Raw genomic sequence first — 17350 nt, 5'->3', positions numbered from 1 at the left:
AAGGGATTAATGAGCATTATTTTAATAGATGATCTCTCTTTCTGTGCTTTTTTTTTGTACAGCTTTGAGTGAGGTTCAAATTTGTTACATTGTTTTATGATCATCTTTTGTTTTTTTAAAAATTAAAAAAAAAATTAGACATGCTTCACGGTAGCAGGCCATTCTGGCCCACAAGTCCTTGCTTCCCAATTTACACCCCATTAATCTACACCCCTGGTATGCTTTTGTATGGTGATAGGAAACCGGAGCCCCCGGTGAAACCCACGCAGACATTGGGAAAATGGACAAACTCCTTACAGACAGTAGGGGATTCAAGCCCTGGTCCGGTCCCGATTGCTGGCGCTGTAAAGGCGTGGTGCTAACCGCCACGCCAACCGTGCTGCCCTTTTACTTCTTTTACCTCTCAACTGATGGATTGCAAAAGGCCACCTTCATTAGCTCCTCACTATTGTTTGTAGATTGGTTGCACATTCCCTAGGCTGTGAAAGGCACAGCTGCCATGGTGTTCTGGAAAACCTTCATAATAAAAGCTAAAGAGGAGGCTGATCAGGAGATAGAAACAGAATCCCTCTTGCTTTCCAAATATTTGCTCGGCCTTGACAAGCTATTTGCCTTTCACTGTTTACACTTGTTATTTAAGCATGCTTTGGCCAGATAGAGAGAAAAAGAGAAAAGCATAGAGAGACAAGGGACTAATGCACTCTGCTGATACAACCTGTATTACAGCTGATCACAGGTATTCAGGTTTAGAAACAGATTCACTTGTATGTGTTTACAATAAGAAACAATTTTGCTTCCTTTTGGTTACAGCTACAAATTGAACATTGATGTATAACGTAAGCTTTTTTTAAAAAAATCCTAAACTTTCAGTGTCATTCTAATTCCAAAATTACAAAGGATATTCAGACATTGTAACGTCTCTTTTTCAAGCCATAAACAATAACGTACACCTGATTTTCAAATGTTATTTTGAAGCATCTGGTTAAAATTTGGATGAGAGGTCGATGTATAGCTAAAGGTAACTAATTCAAAAGCACGTTAACCTTACAAAGTAAAACTTCTGTATCATAATGCAAACATGTAAAAAGAAAATGATGTACCACCTAAAATCTCTTTTAAGTTTTCAGATACTCATGAAAATTTCAGAAGTAAAATGTAATTTGAGAAAGGAAATGACCTGTTATTTAAAAAAAAATTCATCTGTTGAAAACTCCAAAGGTGCAACCATATTTTTCTGTTTAAAAAAAAGCTTTGAATATTGTATTGCATATTTTCTTTAGGGCCTTGAATTAAGATAACGTTGATGTTTGTTATATTCAACATTCATTTTCTTGATTACTATAATTCCAATTGTGAAAGGTGCATCTGTTTTTTAAAAAATTTATTATATTGCAGAACCATTGGAGTATGTGTGAAAAGGCATGGCTTTAAGAATCATGGCTTTGATTTTTTGGCTGCCCTGTAAGAATTCCCCATGTATTTCCATACTCTCAAGAATGGCGAGGGCCAGTTTTGTGAGACACTGAAACAAATCAAATCATCGTTGAAAAATGCCAAATTTTACATCATGTGCAAAGCAATTGGATTCAAACTGGCAAGCATTAAGAAACATTTGTATGTATTAAATTGTACACTGTACAAAAGGCTAACATGCAAAGGATAACAGGTAGCACTGAAGAAAATCAGGAGAAAAAAGAGGTGCCTTTATTTTAACAGTTTTAAGTGGGATTATAACCAGGGCTGCAGTGTTGCCAGAGCTCACCAGAGTACCACTCCGGCACCGCAGGGGGCCACTCCAGGCACCTCCTTATCGCTGTTTTTGGTGACCTCTGGCACCCATAAAATTAGCACTGCCCCCACTCTGCCCCCCCCCCCCCCCCACCCACCGATTACAAAAATCAATGGTAGGTCTTTAAAACAAATGATGTCAGTAGAATTAGGTGTCTTATTACTTAAACAGAAGTAGTTTTGTAGAATACAATGACTGTAGTGTTTTATTGACAGCAATGTCGGAAAAAATTGCTCACCTTGTGGTCATTTGCACTGCACGCCCTAAGGCCCTGTGTGCGCTAGTCTCGGTGCTTTTACGTGGAGCAACGTGGCCGGCGTCATCAGCTGGACGCAGAATTCATGAGATGAGTTTTGTGGTGTGATTTAGACTGCAGGCTTTCCCCGAAAAATAGTGGGGATCCTGCAGGATAAATCGCGGTGCAGGAATTGACTAAAAATTCCTGCACTTTCCTTCTTAGACTGCCCACGTTATGGCAAATTTTGTTAATTGTGCTGTTACATGCCTGCAGTCTAAAAACCATAATTGTTTGTATTTAATGAAAAAATTGATCTATTGGAGTTAATAGATTTCTCCTGTTTTAATAGGTTATTCTAAATATTGCGCATTTAATTTCCCAATGGTAATACATTAAAGAGTTATTGATACGTTTATGTGGGTTCAATAAAGCTATGAAAATGACTATGGTCTCTGACCTGTATTGTGATGGACACTCACTGATTGAGCACTGTTTTTCTTGTGCTTCAACAAACCCCTCTGAATATCTAATCTATTTAAGTGTACAAAGTAGTGTTTAGCACGGAACATCAATTTTATACTGTTTGGCAAAGGTCATTGCTGAATATAATTGAGTATTCTAATTTTTGGTTGATGTTATTGAGATGGAAAGGGAATTTCAGGTTTTCCAGATCATAAGAAAAGCCTCTTTTTTGAAATATCTTCTCAAGAAATGTGGATGGACATTTTAAATTTGTTTAAAGTGTAGAATCTTTGAGCCGGGTTTGAACTTGTACCTTGTGAAAATGATTCAAAGTTGTAGGTTATTTAGTAGATTTAGGCAATCAAACTAATTAGCTTTAACATGTCAATAGTTTTTAATTGCATAGAATTTGCATTAATCTCACTAGAAGTGTCCCTTGCTTATATTTATTGAATCTGATAGTTCATCAGTTCACCAACTTGTTTGATTGAGACAGGCTCTGCAAGTCCATCTCTATATCTCTAAATTGAACAGTGAGAGACCACTGGACTTGCTTGTGGTGGGGGGGGGGGGGGGGTGGGGGGGGGAAAGAAAAAAAACTTGTTTTTAAATTTTTTATTTATTTTTCACACTATGAACCATACTGACCAAAATACACACAAACATTTCCCTCTTGAAATTACACAGTGTCATTTTCTCCCCTTTTTCCCCCTCCCTTCCCTCCCTCCTTCACCCCCCTCCCCATCCACTCAACGTTCAACCTATATGATACATTAAACCCATTAAACAATGTCATCACACAATGAAAATAAACAAGAAATTTGTGTCTTCTACTTTTACATACTGGGTCAGTTCATTTTGTCTTCTTCTCCTTCTGTCATTTTAGGGGGTGAAGGTCCGCGGTAGGACTTCTCTGTTGTGTTCCATGTACAGTTCCAAAATTTGTTCGAATACTGTGATGTTATTTCTTAAATTATATGTTATTTTTTCCAATGGAATACATTTATTCATTTCTATGTACCATTGCTGTATTCTCAGGTTATCTTCTAATTTCCACATTGACATAATATATTTTTTTGCTACAGCTAAGGCTATCATAATAAATCTTTTTTTGTGCTCCATCCAAATCGAGTCCAAGTTCTTTACTTCTTATATTACTTAGAAGGAAGATCTTTGGATTTTTTGGTATGTTGCTTTTTGTGATTTTATTTAGATCTTTCCAAAATTTATCCACTTTCTCACATGCTCAAATTGCATGAATTGTTGTTCTCGTTTCCTTCTTACAGCGAAAACACCTGTCTTATACTGTTGGGTCCCATTTATTTAACTTTTGGGGTGTGGTGTATAGCCCGTGTAACCAATTATATTGTATCATGCGTAACCTCGTGGGAATTCACCAGTACTGCACCATCTGCTCAACATTTGGAAGAAGATTCATGTAGAAAGGAAAAAAAAACAAATGATCAACTACCAAAATTAATATTGACGCAAAATCAACTAATCCCCTTCACAATGGATAACCTTTCCTTTAGAGAATGGGAGAGAAAAGGGATCAAAAGAATAGAAAATTGTTTTTTGGGAAATAAATGATGATCTTTTGAACAAATATGGTATAACTCACGGTACAATGTTTGCATACCACCAACTGAAAACCTACTTGAAGGACAAATTGGGAAGCAGGCTGAGGTTACCAGAAGGAAGTAACTTTGAATATCTGATTGCAGACACAATGATAATTAAAAGATTTATAACAAACATGTACATCAAACTGCAAGAGAAAGAGAATGTACATGTAAACCCAAACAAAAATGGGAACAAAATCTAAACATAAAGATAAAGAATGAAACATGGGAAAAGCTATGCTCTGGAACTATGAAAGAAAAAACCTTGTTGATCTCCATTGACTTGATCTGATATTTTTTGAAGGGACAGGTCCAATATTATTTCAAATCCAGTTAATAGACAGTTCTGTAGCTGGAGCAGGCTAAATATGATGGCTTTCTCCTGGTTCTTCAGTTCTCCTAGAGGCTGGCACTCAAACCTAGAAGACAAAAGCTTTAAGCTATGTTATTGATAGTTACCAAGAAGTTTCTTAAAAGCTGCTCACCTTGCAATTTATGGTATTCCTTTGTAATTTATTGTATTCAAAGAGCTGCAAGTCATTATCTATAATAATGTGAAATCAACTGTTTTAATTTTCCACTGCTGTTTGAATTGATAATTTGCATCCTAATTCAGGAAAGATTTTGTATTAAACGAAGATTTTTTAAAAAGTGTGGTAGCATTTGGTCAATTCAACAAAGAATTGTAATAGCATAGCTTTCCTTTGGAATATGGACTACATATTCCAAGATAATAACCAAATGAAATTATGCTCCAACTCATAAGGAGGGTTCACATATTTTCAGGATATTTATTACCCCTGCTTACGAAGTAAAGTTGACTTAATACTTAAAAGCATAACAATGGCACAATGCAACTAAAGTAATGGGAAATTAACGTTAATTTCTTATACATTTATGATTCAATGGAATAAAGTATTCCAAATCAACTAATATATACACTAGAAAATACAGCCATATAAAGACATAGCAATAATTATTCTCCCATCATTTATATTGGCATAATTTTGATCAGCTTGTTATTTAAATATTTTCCTTTTATTTTCAATAACTTATCTCAGAGAGGTTGGTATTTTCCTGACTTGTCTCTGATTGACTTAATTTAAAAAAAAAATTAAAAATTTTAATAATGTAATTGTACGACATGGTAGCCAGCCATTTAGGGTCATAAGTCCATGCTGCCCAATTTACATCCAATTAATCTACATTCCTGGTATGTTTCAAGCAGTGGGAAGAAACTGGTTCCTCCAGGGAAAATCCATACAGACACGGGGAGAATATCCAAATTCCTTATAGACAGCATGGGTTTGGAACTCCGGTCCTGATTGGCAGCACTTGTAAAGGCGTTATGCTTTGCCCCGCCAACCGTGCCACCCTTAGCTTCATTTAAGCTAGAATGCTGAACTGTCACCTATGCTCACCCTAACAAGCGTGTAGTTTTAGAATTCCTCACGCAAAGCTTTTTTCAATTAACCTTACACATATTCCCTGTGATTATTTTCCATTAATTATCATCAATTTTTTTTCTCCTTCAGTCTACTTAACAGATTATTCAGTAATTGCTTATCATGTCTATTACTTAGCTTCATATTGTTGAAACTGTATGTTGCATAAATTGTAGATTCCTTTCTACAAAGAATAGAATGTGTGGTCTGCATGGGTTTTAACTATGTAAGGCTACTTTGGCCAGTTAGTGAAAGAGCAGCCGACATTTGGTTTGAACAAGACAGGAGACTCCAGCAGTGAAATCCCATCTTCTCTGCCCATCTTTCCACTGCAAGGTGTTGACAGTTAATTCCAGCGACAACAGCAGTAAGGCCAAATGCCTATCTCTTGTTATTTTTAGTCAAATTAAGATCAGTTTTTTTCAACTGAGCATATGCAGAAAAAAAAATCTTTGCTGTAACTAATGAACTATTGTCCATTTGGACTTGAGCACAGAGCTGCTTAATCCAAGCAGTGTTCAAGGTAATTTTCTCAATTTGTCTCAGCAGAAATCTAATTATGATTTGTGCACGAAAAGGGCACAAAATTGCTTTTCTTTGAGCTGCATGCTGTGAGGCTTTTTTTCCTTTCAGCGGCATGTGTGCTTGAACCCGGTTCAAACTCCCATTTTTGCTTTTAAAAAAAGATGCAAGGTTTGTGGAGGAACATTGGCTCATTCTGTGGAAGCATCCCAGATGTTTGAAGGGCAGTAGTACCAATTCAAGTTACCAGCTTTCTCATGCCAACAATGACTTCATGGTTAATCGATGAACTCCAGTCCACAAAATAAGACTCAGTGTTCAAACAATGGCCACGGATGCTTACTTCCTTTCTGTATATTTGCAGGCAATGACCTTCAGTGTCCATCTCCTTTCCGGTGCTGGCTAAATTAGCTGATTTTAATTTGCAATTGTTAGCATTTTTGGCCCGTGTTTTAGAGTTTTTCACAGTCTCTCTTTACAAATTGTGCCCTCACTTCAATAGACGTAATTTTTTTTCCCTCCTGCTTTTGGCAATGCCTGTCTTTACTCTTTTTATCTCTCTTTCTCTCTTTCCCTCTGTCTTTCTAGGTCTGCCTTTTTCTCTCTCTCTCTTGCTGGCCATTTTAATGTGAACTGTGGGGGATTTTACACTTGATTTGTTGAATTTGAGCTGGTAGCTGTAAACTCGCACCACACAGAAGAAACTATCTTTATAAATGACAGAATGGACCTGGCCTGAATGGTGCTTTGTTTACTGTTTTCCTAGAAGGGGCCCCTCTATATTTCATCTGTCAAAGTTGCTTTTCTTTCTTTCAACAATGCTGGATTGTTTTCACGAAAATTCAGGTTCCATAGACAGGAGAATTCTGTATTATATTTTCCTGCCAAATTCCGATCTCTGTTTTCCTTCCCCTGCGCTCACAAAGGGCTCATAACTTACTGTCAACTGTGAGGCGAACCACAAAGCTCCACTGTTGCTCAGCAAATAGGCGCTATTAGATGATGGCTCGATTGGCTGTAAAGTTTGCTTAACTAAGGCAGCAGTGGCAGAAGCCACATTAGGTACTGACTCTTCCGAAAGGCTTGCCACTTATTCACCCTTAGACCAATTATTTCTTTTATGTTGTGAGGAGGAAGGCCAGCTTTTTTTTTGATTAAAAAGGGCCTTGAATCACTTAACCCTCTACTTTTTTTTGTGAATGAGCACAAGGAGAGATTTTGGGGGTCTTTATTTCAGCTGATTCAAGCAGTGTTCGAACATGGTGACAATGCCTTACAGTAATTCGTAAGTTGGGCAAGACAACCCTGAGATGTTATGCCGTCAAGTTGCGAAGTCCTGGATGCTACCATAGGCCAACGTAAAAAAGGAAAGTGGAAGATCGACAGCTCTGTGTGAGTGAAACATAGTTACTCAGTTGTTACTCAGTGTATTCGTTAATCAATCAACGAGGTTAATCAGCCAGTTGGTACTTTAAAGTTTTTTTTTAAAAAAAGCTCAAAGAGTTTAATTTTGTATTTTAAATGTTAAATCTTAAAATTGATTGGTTTAAATTATAAAACTGTTCCAGAATAAATGGAGAATTTTGATGTGTTATAGAAAGATGTTACTGATTCTGAAATGACTGACATTCATGAATGCAATCAATTCTGAGTTGAACTCATTCTCAGGTAATTTAATATCACGGTAACTGCTGCCTCGCTAATAGGCATTCTGCTATGCTGTGCTTAAAGCTCTAGTATCCCTTACCCAATTATCGCCAGATTATTTTGAGATCTGATTTCCTTTTTCTGTTTTAAGTAACAAGAGTCCATCTGATCACATATTATTGCAGAGATAAAAATGGACCAAACAAATTCATATGACAGATTTCAAGAAGTTTAAAAAAAAACTTTTCCAAATATTTGCTCATGATTACTCTGAGATTTAATTATAAAATAAACATTTTTATTCATTTTAAAAATTATTTTTTTCATCCTAATTTTGATGAAGAGTTTTGATTCAAAATGTTGACAATTCCTTGTTCCCCACTCCGGCAAATTGTGTTATTGTCCTGAGTTCAACATCTGCATTCTCTTGCATCTTGCCGCTTTTTATGCTGTAACATTGATATGAACCCATAAATTTTCCCGTGTCTAGAAATTTTTGCTATACTATTAGATTTAAAATCAACATGTCAGTTTTCAACCTAATTTCTTGATTTTTTGGGGGGGCATTTGTGTTGGGTGGTTTATGTAATGATTGCCATTAATACTCGATCACTTAAAATGCTTCCCCGATGGACCATTACTAACACTTGCTTGTCTTATCAGTAATAGGCCCCTGGACAGGGTTACAGATGAGGTTCAAACTCATCTTTTGACAGACATAAAAAAAATCGAATAACCCTGTAAATCATGGAAAGTTAAACTATGGCAAGTGACTGTTTTTACACATCGCCTGTATAAAGACTGTGTCTCAACTGTGTGTGAGCCACAGGTTTTCACTCAGGAAAATTTTGCTTGAGAGGGAACAACCTGTGCTTTCATACACTGGGCTCAGCCCTCCAACCCCTGTCAATGTAAACATTGTTCCTCTGACAGCACGCTATTGTACCCAACATTTTTCCACAGCATGAAAAGAAGTTCAAACCAAGATTATATTTTTAGACCCTACATTAACTTAGCCTTATGAATTCTCAGCTTGTCTCAACTTGTTTGTATTTCTGTTTTTATAATGGTGGTTTTAATGGTCTCATTTTATATTGCTTGGCAATGTACTGGCATACTGTAACACTGTTTTTCTTTTCTTTTTATAAAGATCGGTTCAAAATAGGTAATTCATAAAGCTATTTTTGATAAAATATGCCAAGCGTATCCTAACTTTAGGATCTCAAAAGATTTCTCATAAATATCTTTAATAATCATTTAAGCATCCTCAGATGATCAATTGGTGGTCCAATGTGTCATACGTTTCTGAATACACAAGATATACCAAGTTTCAATTAACAGCTAAATGTAGGCGGTGTAATGTTAAGATGATATTCAGTGCAAAATATCTACTATAAACAGGGTTATATGTTATTGTTCTATTGGATGTTCAATCTCGTATCCTATGTAAGTCAAACATTTGCAATGAAACACTTTAGATTCGAGGAATAATCTACACAATCTTGATGGTGTTAGTACGAGAGAAAGTAAACATTTACAGATAATTTTTTTGTCTCAAAATTTCAGTTTCAATGCTACATTTGTTATTGCTCATTTCACATGAGCAGTTGCTTTGTTGCTTCGTCAGGTCGCACTTTATGTTCTGTGATGGCAACCTTCGAATAATGCTGCAATATTGCCTCATGTTCATGCGTATGTCTTTATTAGCAATCCAGTGAAGAATTTTCCTGTCTTGGTGATCATCAGTTGGATAGGCAAGGAACATAAAGAACTGAATTTAATATGACTCGATGTTATTTCAAAATTTTGTTTCCCTTAACCTAATTTTCTTAATTTCTATTCACCTGAGTTTACTGAGCAAATAGTCAAAAGAAAGATTGGTAACAAAAGAAATTTAAGCAAAATAAAATTTAACCGAACAAGCCAAGATGTAATACTTTTTGTTATCTGAGTAGCGTGGCATGTTATAATAAGAATTATGTCCAAGGCTAAAATGGCAAATTCTTGTTTGCATTTGGGGCCAACTCCACACTTGTGCAAAATGATTCCATCAAACTATTGGCAGGAATATGGCAAAAAACTGTCCGTGGAAAAGTCCAAAGAAGATGAAACACCATTCTAAAATAAACCATGAGAATAGTAATTAAATATCGAACAGATATCAAGGACAGATAGTGCTTGTTTTAAGTCATTTACCAGTGCTCATGTGCCTTCAAATTTCTTGGCTTTAATCAAATAACTGTAATCATGAGTTTCCCTGACCCTTGTTTGCTGGGTACTAATTAAATAACTGTAATTATGATTTTACTTTCAAGTCTAAGTCTCATTTGTCATTTTACTGATTTTTTTTGCACAGCGTTGATCAAAAATTGTACACTTTCACTGCAGTGGGTGACAATTTGATTGCCTTCGATAGCAGAAGCAAGTCATATTACAACAGCTAAGCTGTCAGGTAGCAGTAAATCACGATCCAGGGAGCCATTGGCAACATGATTTGACACCTAATTTGCTTTTTTCCCTCCTTGCCTATGCAACCTCAGTGAGTCAACATTACCTCATTGAGAGAAAGGGTGTAGGAAAACTTGACATCTCACATATACACTTGTTTTGGTCTGTGGTGGCGATGGTTGCATATTTTGACCACTTTGCCAAAGGAAATTGTTGATGAATTAACAAGGCTGATGATGGGCTCATGAGGTTGATGATAGATTGTAAAGGCTGCTGCATCGTAGAGCAAAACAGATAAAGTGATATGACAAATCTTGCGCTTTCATAGAGCTGATTGAAAATGATAATTAATATTTGCCTTTTACATCTATACCACTTTTAAATCTGGTTTCAAAGAATCATGTAAAATTTACAAAATTGAAGGAGGCCGTTTGGCCCAATTCTCTTTCCTCTCCACTTTTTCTCCCTTAATATATTTGGTACTATCCTTTCCTTCTTTACCTCGAGAAAGGGTCCCGACCCAAAATGTTGACCGTTCATCTCTACCCATAGATGCTGCCTTAACCACTAAGTTCCTCTAGTTAGCTCAAGGTTTCTGTATAGCAAAGAAAGTGCATTCAAATTAATCTCACCTTTTAGCATTAGCACTGTTGGGCTTTTTTTTTGTTTCCTTAGTTGAATCAGAGTTGAGGGACCTAGATTTGAGCTTCCCTCATCACAACTATCTACTCACCAATGTAAATCATCTAATTTCCTCAATATGCAGGTATTTGAAGTAGTCCTGTGTTATTTTAGCCTGGCATGATGCTATCCACCCAGAGTTGAAATTATTACAAAGTTGACTCCACTTTATGATAAACCTTTCCTGTTGGATTAAAGAGAAATGTGTTTGATTAATAGAAGAAGCTGAAGTTTTGATTACCAATTAAGTAGATTTAGTTCTCACTGCTGACTGCCATCTGATGGATATCAATGAGATTCAAGATTATTTTATTGTCATGTAATAAAACATAACGTGATATTACATGAAATTTCCTTTAGTCTACCATAAGACAGATAAAGATGCTATTATCAGAAATTGCCCAGCACCCCTTACAGCCCAAGAAAGAGGAGCAAAGTGTCATCCCAGGATCACTGAGTATATATACATGGCTTTGCTTCCAGCATTCCCAGTGCCTCTGTAAACACACAGCCTTCAGTCCAAACCATCAACAACCTGAACCTCTGACATGAGCAGGAAGTCTCTAGCACCATCGGTGCTCTCTTGCACCTCATCTCGGATAGCTGGTAACTCTTTAGCCAGTCTCCAGTCACTCTTCAGCAGCCTGCATGGGTTCATCGTATCTAGTCACCAACACACAAGGCCCGTGTGTTCTTCATCCTGAGGACCCCTCACTTGATCTGCCACTGTGGTTGCCATCCCATGGGTTTTCTCCTCTCCTTCTCCTTCTTAAACAGGCGATGTTCTCCCTGTTTTCTAGTGCCCTACTCCAGTCTTCTGCTTCCCTGGAGTCTGCAAACTCTCAAGACCTGCTGCAAGTGCAAGTGTGTTCTGCAGCATAGACATGAACCCACTGAAATAACGATAAGCACCTTTAACATTGTAAAACACCTTAAGAATATTATTGTGCAATGTGATACTAAGCCACATAAAGTAGATACTGCAATCTGATTCATCCCGACATATTTGCCATGGACAGCAATGGACTTGGCATATAGAAAATCAAGCTTGTGACTGAACCTGGGCAATTGATCTGTTCTTCCAAGTATTTACGAGTTGATTTCTGCTCATCTATCACTGAATAATAAACTAGTAGTCTATGTTGTTGCAGGCACTATACAGAAAGTAGGAGAGAAATTATTTTCATATTAGTATTAGCAATGGGTGGCCATGACATCGAAAGTAGTGTCAAGTGGTCCACATTGTTGTATGAATACATTGTTGTATTCATACAACATAATATGCAAAATGTATACAGCAGAAAATTATCTATTTACCCACTCTTTGGAATCCTTCCTGCTCAATTGGGCTTGGAAACATTTAATAATTAAGGTTCAGATGAAATATAGTAAAGTCAGACAAAGTGATTCTGTGGGTTTCTGGCTACTCCTATAGTTGATTAAAGTGTGCCAAAAGCAATTAGTGAGCAAAGACATGCAAAGCCAAATGGAATCCAACAACCGCCAGAATAAAGTTCAGAAAGTGACAGCATCATTGGAATAAACAAAAACTGTAGTAATTATACTGTTACACATTTAAAGTATGTACACTTTACTCTACATTTATAATGAAAATTTAAGCAATTACAAGGAGGCTATATGTTTTCTAGTAATAAAGGGCAATGTCAAGGTAGCTTTTGTAATTTCCACTGTTTCCACAGCACTGTCTGCCGTGCTGCTGCCAGAAGAAAGTGAAGTTATTTTCATGATGGTTAGCACCCTCTAAATGCTAAACTTCTTGAAGTACTTAACAATGATCAAGGAGGCCTGCTGTAATTATTGATGGCAGCCACTTTAAGATACAAGGCAGGTGTAGTGGAATATTTAGAATCACGCTCATCAAACTCAGTGTGAAAGGCAGGAACAATTTAAAAATAATTAATCATCCCAGAGCGATATCATTAATTCAACAGATCAGGGTAAAGATTATATGGTTTTGGTTTTTGATGGGCAAATCCCAGTATAGTACAATGATTCTAAATTAATTTTTAACCAATTAGTTTGCCAAGCTTTAAACATATTGTGCTTTGTTTGCCTGGTGTAATTTGAGTCTCTGCATTTCTTTCAACTGCAAAGACAATGCCATCTTTTCATTCTTCTCCCTTTTGGTGTACCAATAAAATTATAAAATGATTTTAAGATTAAAATTAACATATTGAAGATTAAGGAAGCAATTACTTTCTGATTAAAATTCACGAATTGGGAAAATTTATTCTGTAAGCCTGAAATTAATTTGGGAAATGAAAAATTCATTCTTTTTTTCCTCAGAGTATGGTTCATTGGGGTTTAATTTTGCTAAGGAAAATATTCTCAAAAACTTTAGAAAGTCCACCCACCCTAAAAATGAGGGTGATTTCATTTACAATGAAACTTAAATCATATTTAAGTACATATTTTTTAATCAAAGTGTTTATTTTTGAAAACAAATACAAAATTCTGACAATTTGAAATAGTAATGTGCTGTAAAAGGTAACATTTAATAAGATAGATTCTAACAGAGTGAAAAGATTTTTTTAAAAAGGTGAAGTTTTATTATACCAGTGACTAAATCTATGAAAGCAGAGTCATAGCTTCATAACAATGCAACATGCTAATCTTTGGCAAAAATTACTGACGTTATGTTAAAACAGCAGTAATAAAGTATCTGCTTTAAAGTTGGAATGTTTTAAAATTTCTGCAAGAATTTCTTATTTTGAATTCAAATGGTTTTCAGTAGCAGAATACTGACATCACTTTCATTATTTCACAAGCCCAGTATTTAATAATATAAAAATGTAAAATTACACATCAGAAAATTTAAATTCACATTCAGCTTCATTAACTTGAGCACATGTTCTCAGCTAAGCATTTCATTGAGGTTCTGAGGGAGTGTTTTTTTTCCCAAATATGCCATCTTTCACATCTATTAGGTCAAAATCTTTTGATGTAAGTATAACTATTATGTGGAAGAGAGTTCTTTTTCAAACACAACAGTGGACCACGTAGTCATGAGGGGCGCTGGAGAAAGTGGCAACTCTTTGCCTTACGGTGGACAAAAGTTAAAGAATTTCACGTATGTTACATTCTAAATGTAGTATTACCTGTCAATAATAGAACCTTTTACCTTTATGACTTCTTTGTTCCATGTGGGACATTTTTATGTGCATATTTGCTTTTTCATTTCGGCACCTTGCAACAGAATATTTTAAAGGTACCCATTGGCTATAAATTACTTTGGGACCACTTGATATTGTGAAAGGTGTTATATAAATGTGAGTGCTTTCTTTAAAAGTAGTTAATAATAAATCTATTGAATTCATAATATACATCATGCTGTTAAATTTTTATGGACAATAATGCTGAAATTCTACTTGTGCTGCATGGGTTCAGTATGTAACACGGTTAATGTAACTTCTCGGAGTATCCTGAATATAAACAGCACTCTCCCATCAATATTTATCTAGAACATATGACAAATCTTAAATCTTACTTCTTGCAAACTGTTTATAAAAGTCTTGTGTTTAAAGTTCTAATGGAAACAACCTATGTAAACTTCTTACAGCCTCACACCAATGGATGTATCACAGAACCACAAGTTTGAAGTGAAAATTGAAATGCATCTGTATATCTTGGTTGTGTTATCCTTTGACTTCTAATTTTGGTTACAAAAAAGTACAGAGAATTAATTTTCCTTGTTTAAGAAATCAACTGGTATTGTACATTTAAAACATTAGTTCAAGGGAGGTGCGAGTCTTGTGGCACTCACACCTCTTTCCTGATGGCAGTAGCAAGAATAGAGCATGTGCTGGATGGTGTGGGACTTTGATGATTGCTGCTGCTCTCTGATGGCAGAGTTCCTGTAGATGTACTCAATAGTGGGGAGGGTTTTGCCTGTGATGTCCTGGGCTGTGTCCACTACCTTTTGGAGTGTTTTACATTCAGGGATATTGGTGTTCCCATATCAGACAGTGATGCAGCCAGTCAGCACACTTTCCACCACACCTCTGTAGAAATTGCCAGGGTTTCTGGTGTCATACAAATACTCCGCAAACTCCTGAGGAAGTAGAGATGCTGATGCGCTTTTTTCATGATGCCATTGGTGTGTTGGGTCCAGGAAGGTTTGTCACACTTTAGCTTCGAGAATCAAATATAAAGGAAGTTAAAATGCTACCCTATTAATCTTACAGCAATCTTCAGTCTGTTCCTTCAATTCCCATTTACTATGGGGGGGGGGGGGGGCGGGGGAGCGGCTATTATACAGTCCCATCAAAGTAATAATTTCCTTTTAGCTTCTAAGTTTACCCAGTTAGATTCACTGGATGATCTGACAAGATTATCTTGTCTTTAGTTATTGTCTTCCTTCGTCAAAGGCCTTCCGCCTCTCTTTTCCCTGCACCTCTAAAATGCCTTTTGCATCTGTACCCTGGAACATTGGGGTGGAAATTTTCCATTACTCTGTGCTGTGCTTCTGCTATGATAATAATATTCCAGCACTTTGAGCCAATCCATGCCTTAAATTTGTCTGCCTTGCCTATTATGTGCCTCTTGCATTAAAATAAATACAATTTAAACCTGTGGTCTTCCCTCTGTTTTCCATGTTCCTGCTTGTCCTGACTACTAAACTTGCTCTCTTTAGAACATAGTTCTTTTTCCTGTTACGAGCCCAAAGGACCCCAAAACCCAGCAGCAATAGACATTCACCAAGACGAGTGTTTTTTTTTAAAACAAAAGTTATTTTGAATCAACTTTAAACATGAAAACAGAATCAAACTTTAACTTATCTCTATACTTAACTAACCCAAACTAACCCCCTTCTAATTCTAAGTGCACATGTATATAATGTGTGTATGTAAATTTAAGAAAAGTTCTTTGGTTCACAGTTCAATCTCACTTCTCCTTCTTCCAAGTTCTCTGGATGCAGGCAATTCTTATACTGTGCACAGAATTTAACATGTATAAAGTTCACCAGGCTTTGGTGCTCGAAAGGTAAATGTTTACCGCTCAGGAAAGTTCTTGTAGGGTTTGCAGAGAGAGAAATTTGTTGTTCCAGGATTTCCACAACTGAGGTACCATCATTAGTCACCTCAATGTTTCACTGATGAAACTTGCCCCATCAGAGTTTTCCAGATGGTAACTTCTTTCTTCAAGCTACCACAGAGTTCCTTTCTATTCCACTTATTCCAAGAGAAACATCAGACAGGTAGCACTTTCAGCCATTCATTGCTTTGGAACTTTCTGTTTCCAACCAACTCTTCGTGGCTTGTTTCAGCCATGACTGTTCAGCCTCTTTTCAGTGTCTCACACACACACAAGCTGAGAGGGCTTCTCTTCTCTCCCTCTCTCTCTCTCTCTCTCTCTCTCCATCTTCCAACTGTCCAGAAGCCCATGTGACTCTGTCACTTGCAACAAAACCCTCACCTTCTCCAGCAAACAGTAGGAGTTCTTCTCCTTGGTCAGGATGTTGTTTTAAGTAAACAAAACCCAGGAAGGACCTTTCTGTGAGCACTTTGGAGAAAGGTACTTGTAGCTATTTTGTCTCCTCCAAAACAATGGTTTTTCATTTCATGATGTCAGTTCCTGCACCTACTTGTGAAATGTGCATCACGTTCTCCAGATATCCTGCAATGTTATTGAATATGAATTCTTCAGTCTTTCAAATAAGATCTGTTTTAAAATGTGTGTATGTATGTAACCTTACTCTAAATGTAACCAAAATTCCTCCCAATATTTATCCATTACAGTCCATAACTTGTGAATCTGGGGTGCATCCACACCATTCTAGTTTAAACCCTTTCAAGCAGCATGACTAAATTAGAACTTAAAGTGTAGGTTAGTGGTTTTCAAACTGCCCCTCCCCCCCAACTTACATTCCACTTTAAGCAATCCCTAGGCCATAAGTGCTCTGTGATTAGTAAGGATTGCTTAAGGTGGAAAGAAAAATTTTGAAATCGTACCTGATTGACTCGTTATGTGCACACTTTCATAACTCCAAAGGAAATGGGCCAATGACATTTTTTCTCAAGCAAAATATTTCAGTAACAATTGGGTCTAGAGCAGTGATTCTCAACCTTCCCTTCCCACTCACATACCACCTTAACTAATCACAGAGCACTTATGGCATAGGGATTACTTGAAGTGGAATGTGAGTTTAGGGGGCAGTTTTAAAACCACTGATGGAGGTTGTGTGCTTGTGGCAGAAGCAAGAAATTGTAGTTGTAGCTCATGATTCCACAATCAATTAATCACCAAAGGTCTGAAATCACTTCGGAGGTGGCTTCTTTCCTGAAGCAGTTAGAAACAAGACTTCCTGGTTGGAATGCTGGTAATGCTTACATCATATGGAGAATGAAGATGATGTTCACTTTTATAATGGAAACTTTTATATGACCTTATTGTGATAAATGTACACCCTCTTGCCATAGCACCTCATTTTTGTATATTCTCATTATTTGGTTATGAATTAATGAATTAAAAGGGT

At 36.6% G+C, this 17350-nt stretch overlaps 1 protein-coding gene across 41 annotated transcripts in view; it reads left to right on the top strand.

The window, feature by feature from the left end:
• Nucleotides 1-17350, top strand: part of sox6 (SRY-box transcription factor 6) — a 676057-nt gene that overhangs the window by 202935 nt on the left and 455772 nt on the right. The window contains exon 1 of one of the 41 annotated variants that reach the window (XM_069897879.1): nt 7363-7470. The exons of the other annotated variants lie outside the window; for them this stretch is intronic. Within the exon in view, the coding sequence (XP_069753980.1) occupies nt 7394-7470 (77 nt within the window). The 5' untranslated portion in view covers nt 7363-7393. Of the gene's footprint in view, nt 1-7362; nt 7471-17350 lie in introns of those variants that run through there. 41 annotated transcript variants of the gene reach the window in all.

The sequence above is a fragment of the Narcine bancroftii genome, chromosome 1 (genome assembly GCF_036971445.1).
Source record: "Narcine bancroftii isolate sNarBan1 chromosome 1, sNarBan1.hap1, whole genome shotgun sequence".
In the NCBI taxonomy this organism is placed as follows: domain Eukaryota; kingdom Metazoa; phylum Chordata; class Chondrichthyes; order Torpediniformes; family Narcinidae; genus Narcine; species Narcine bancroftii.
This window is presented reverse-complemented; position numbering and strand designations above follow the sequence as displayed.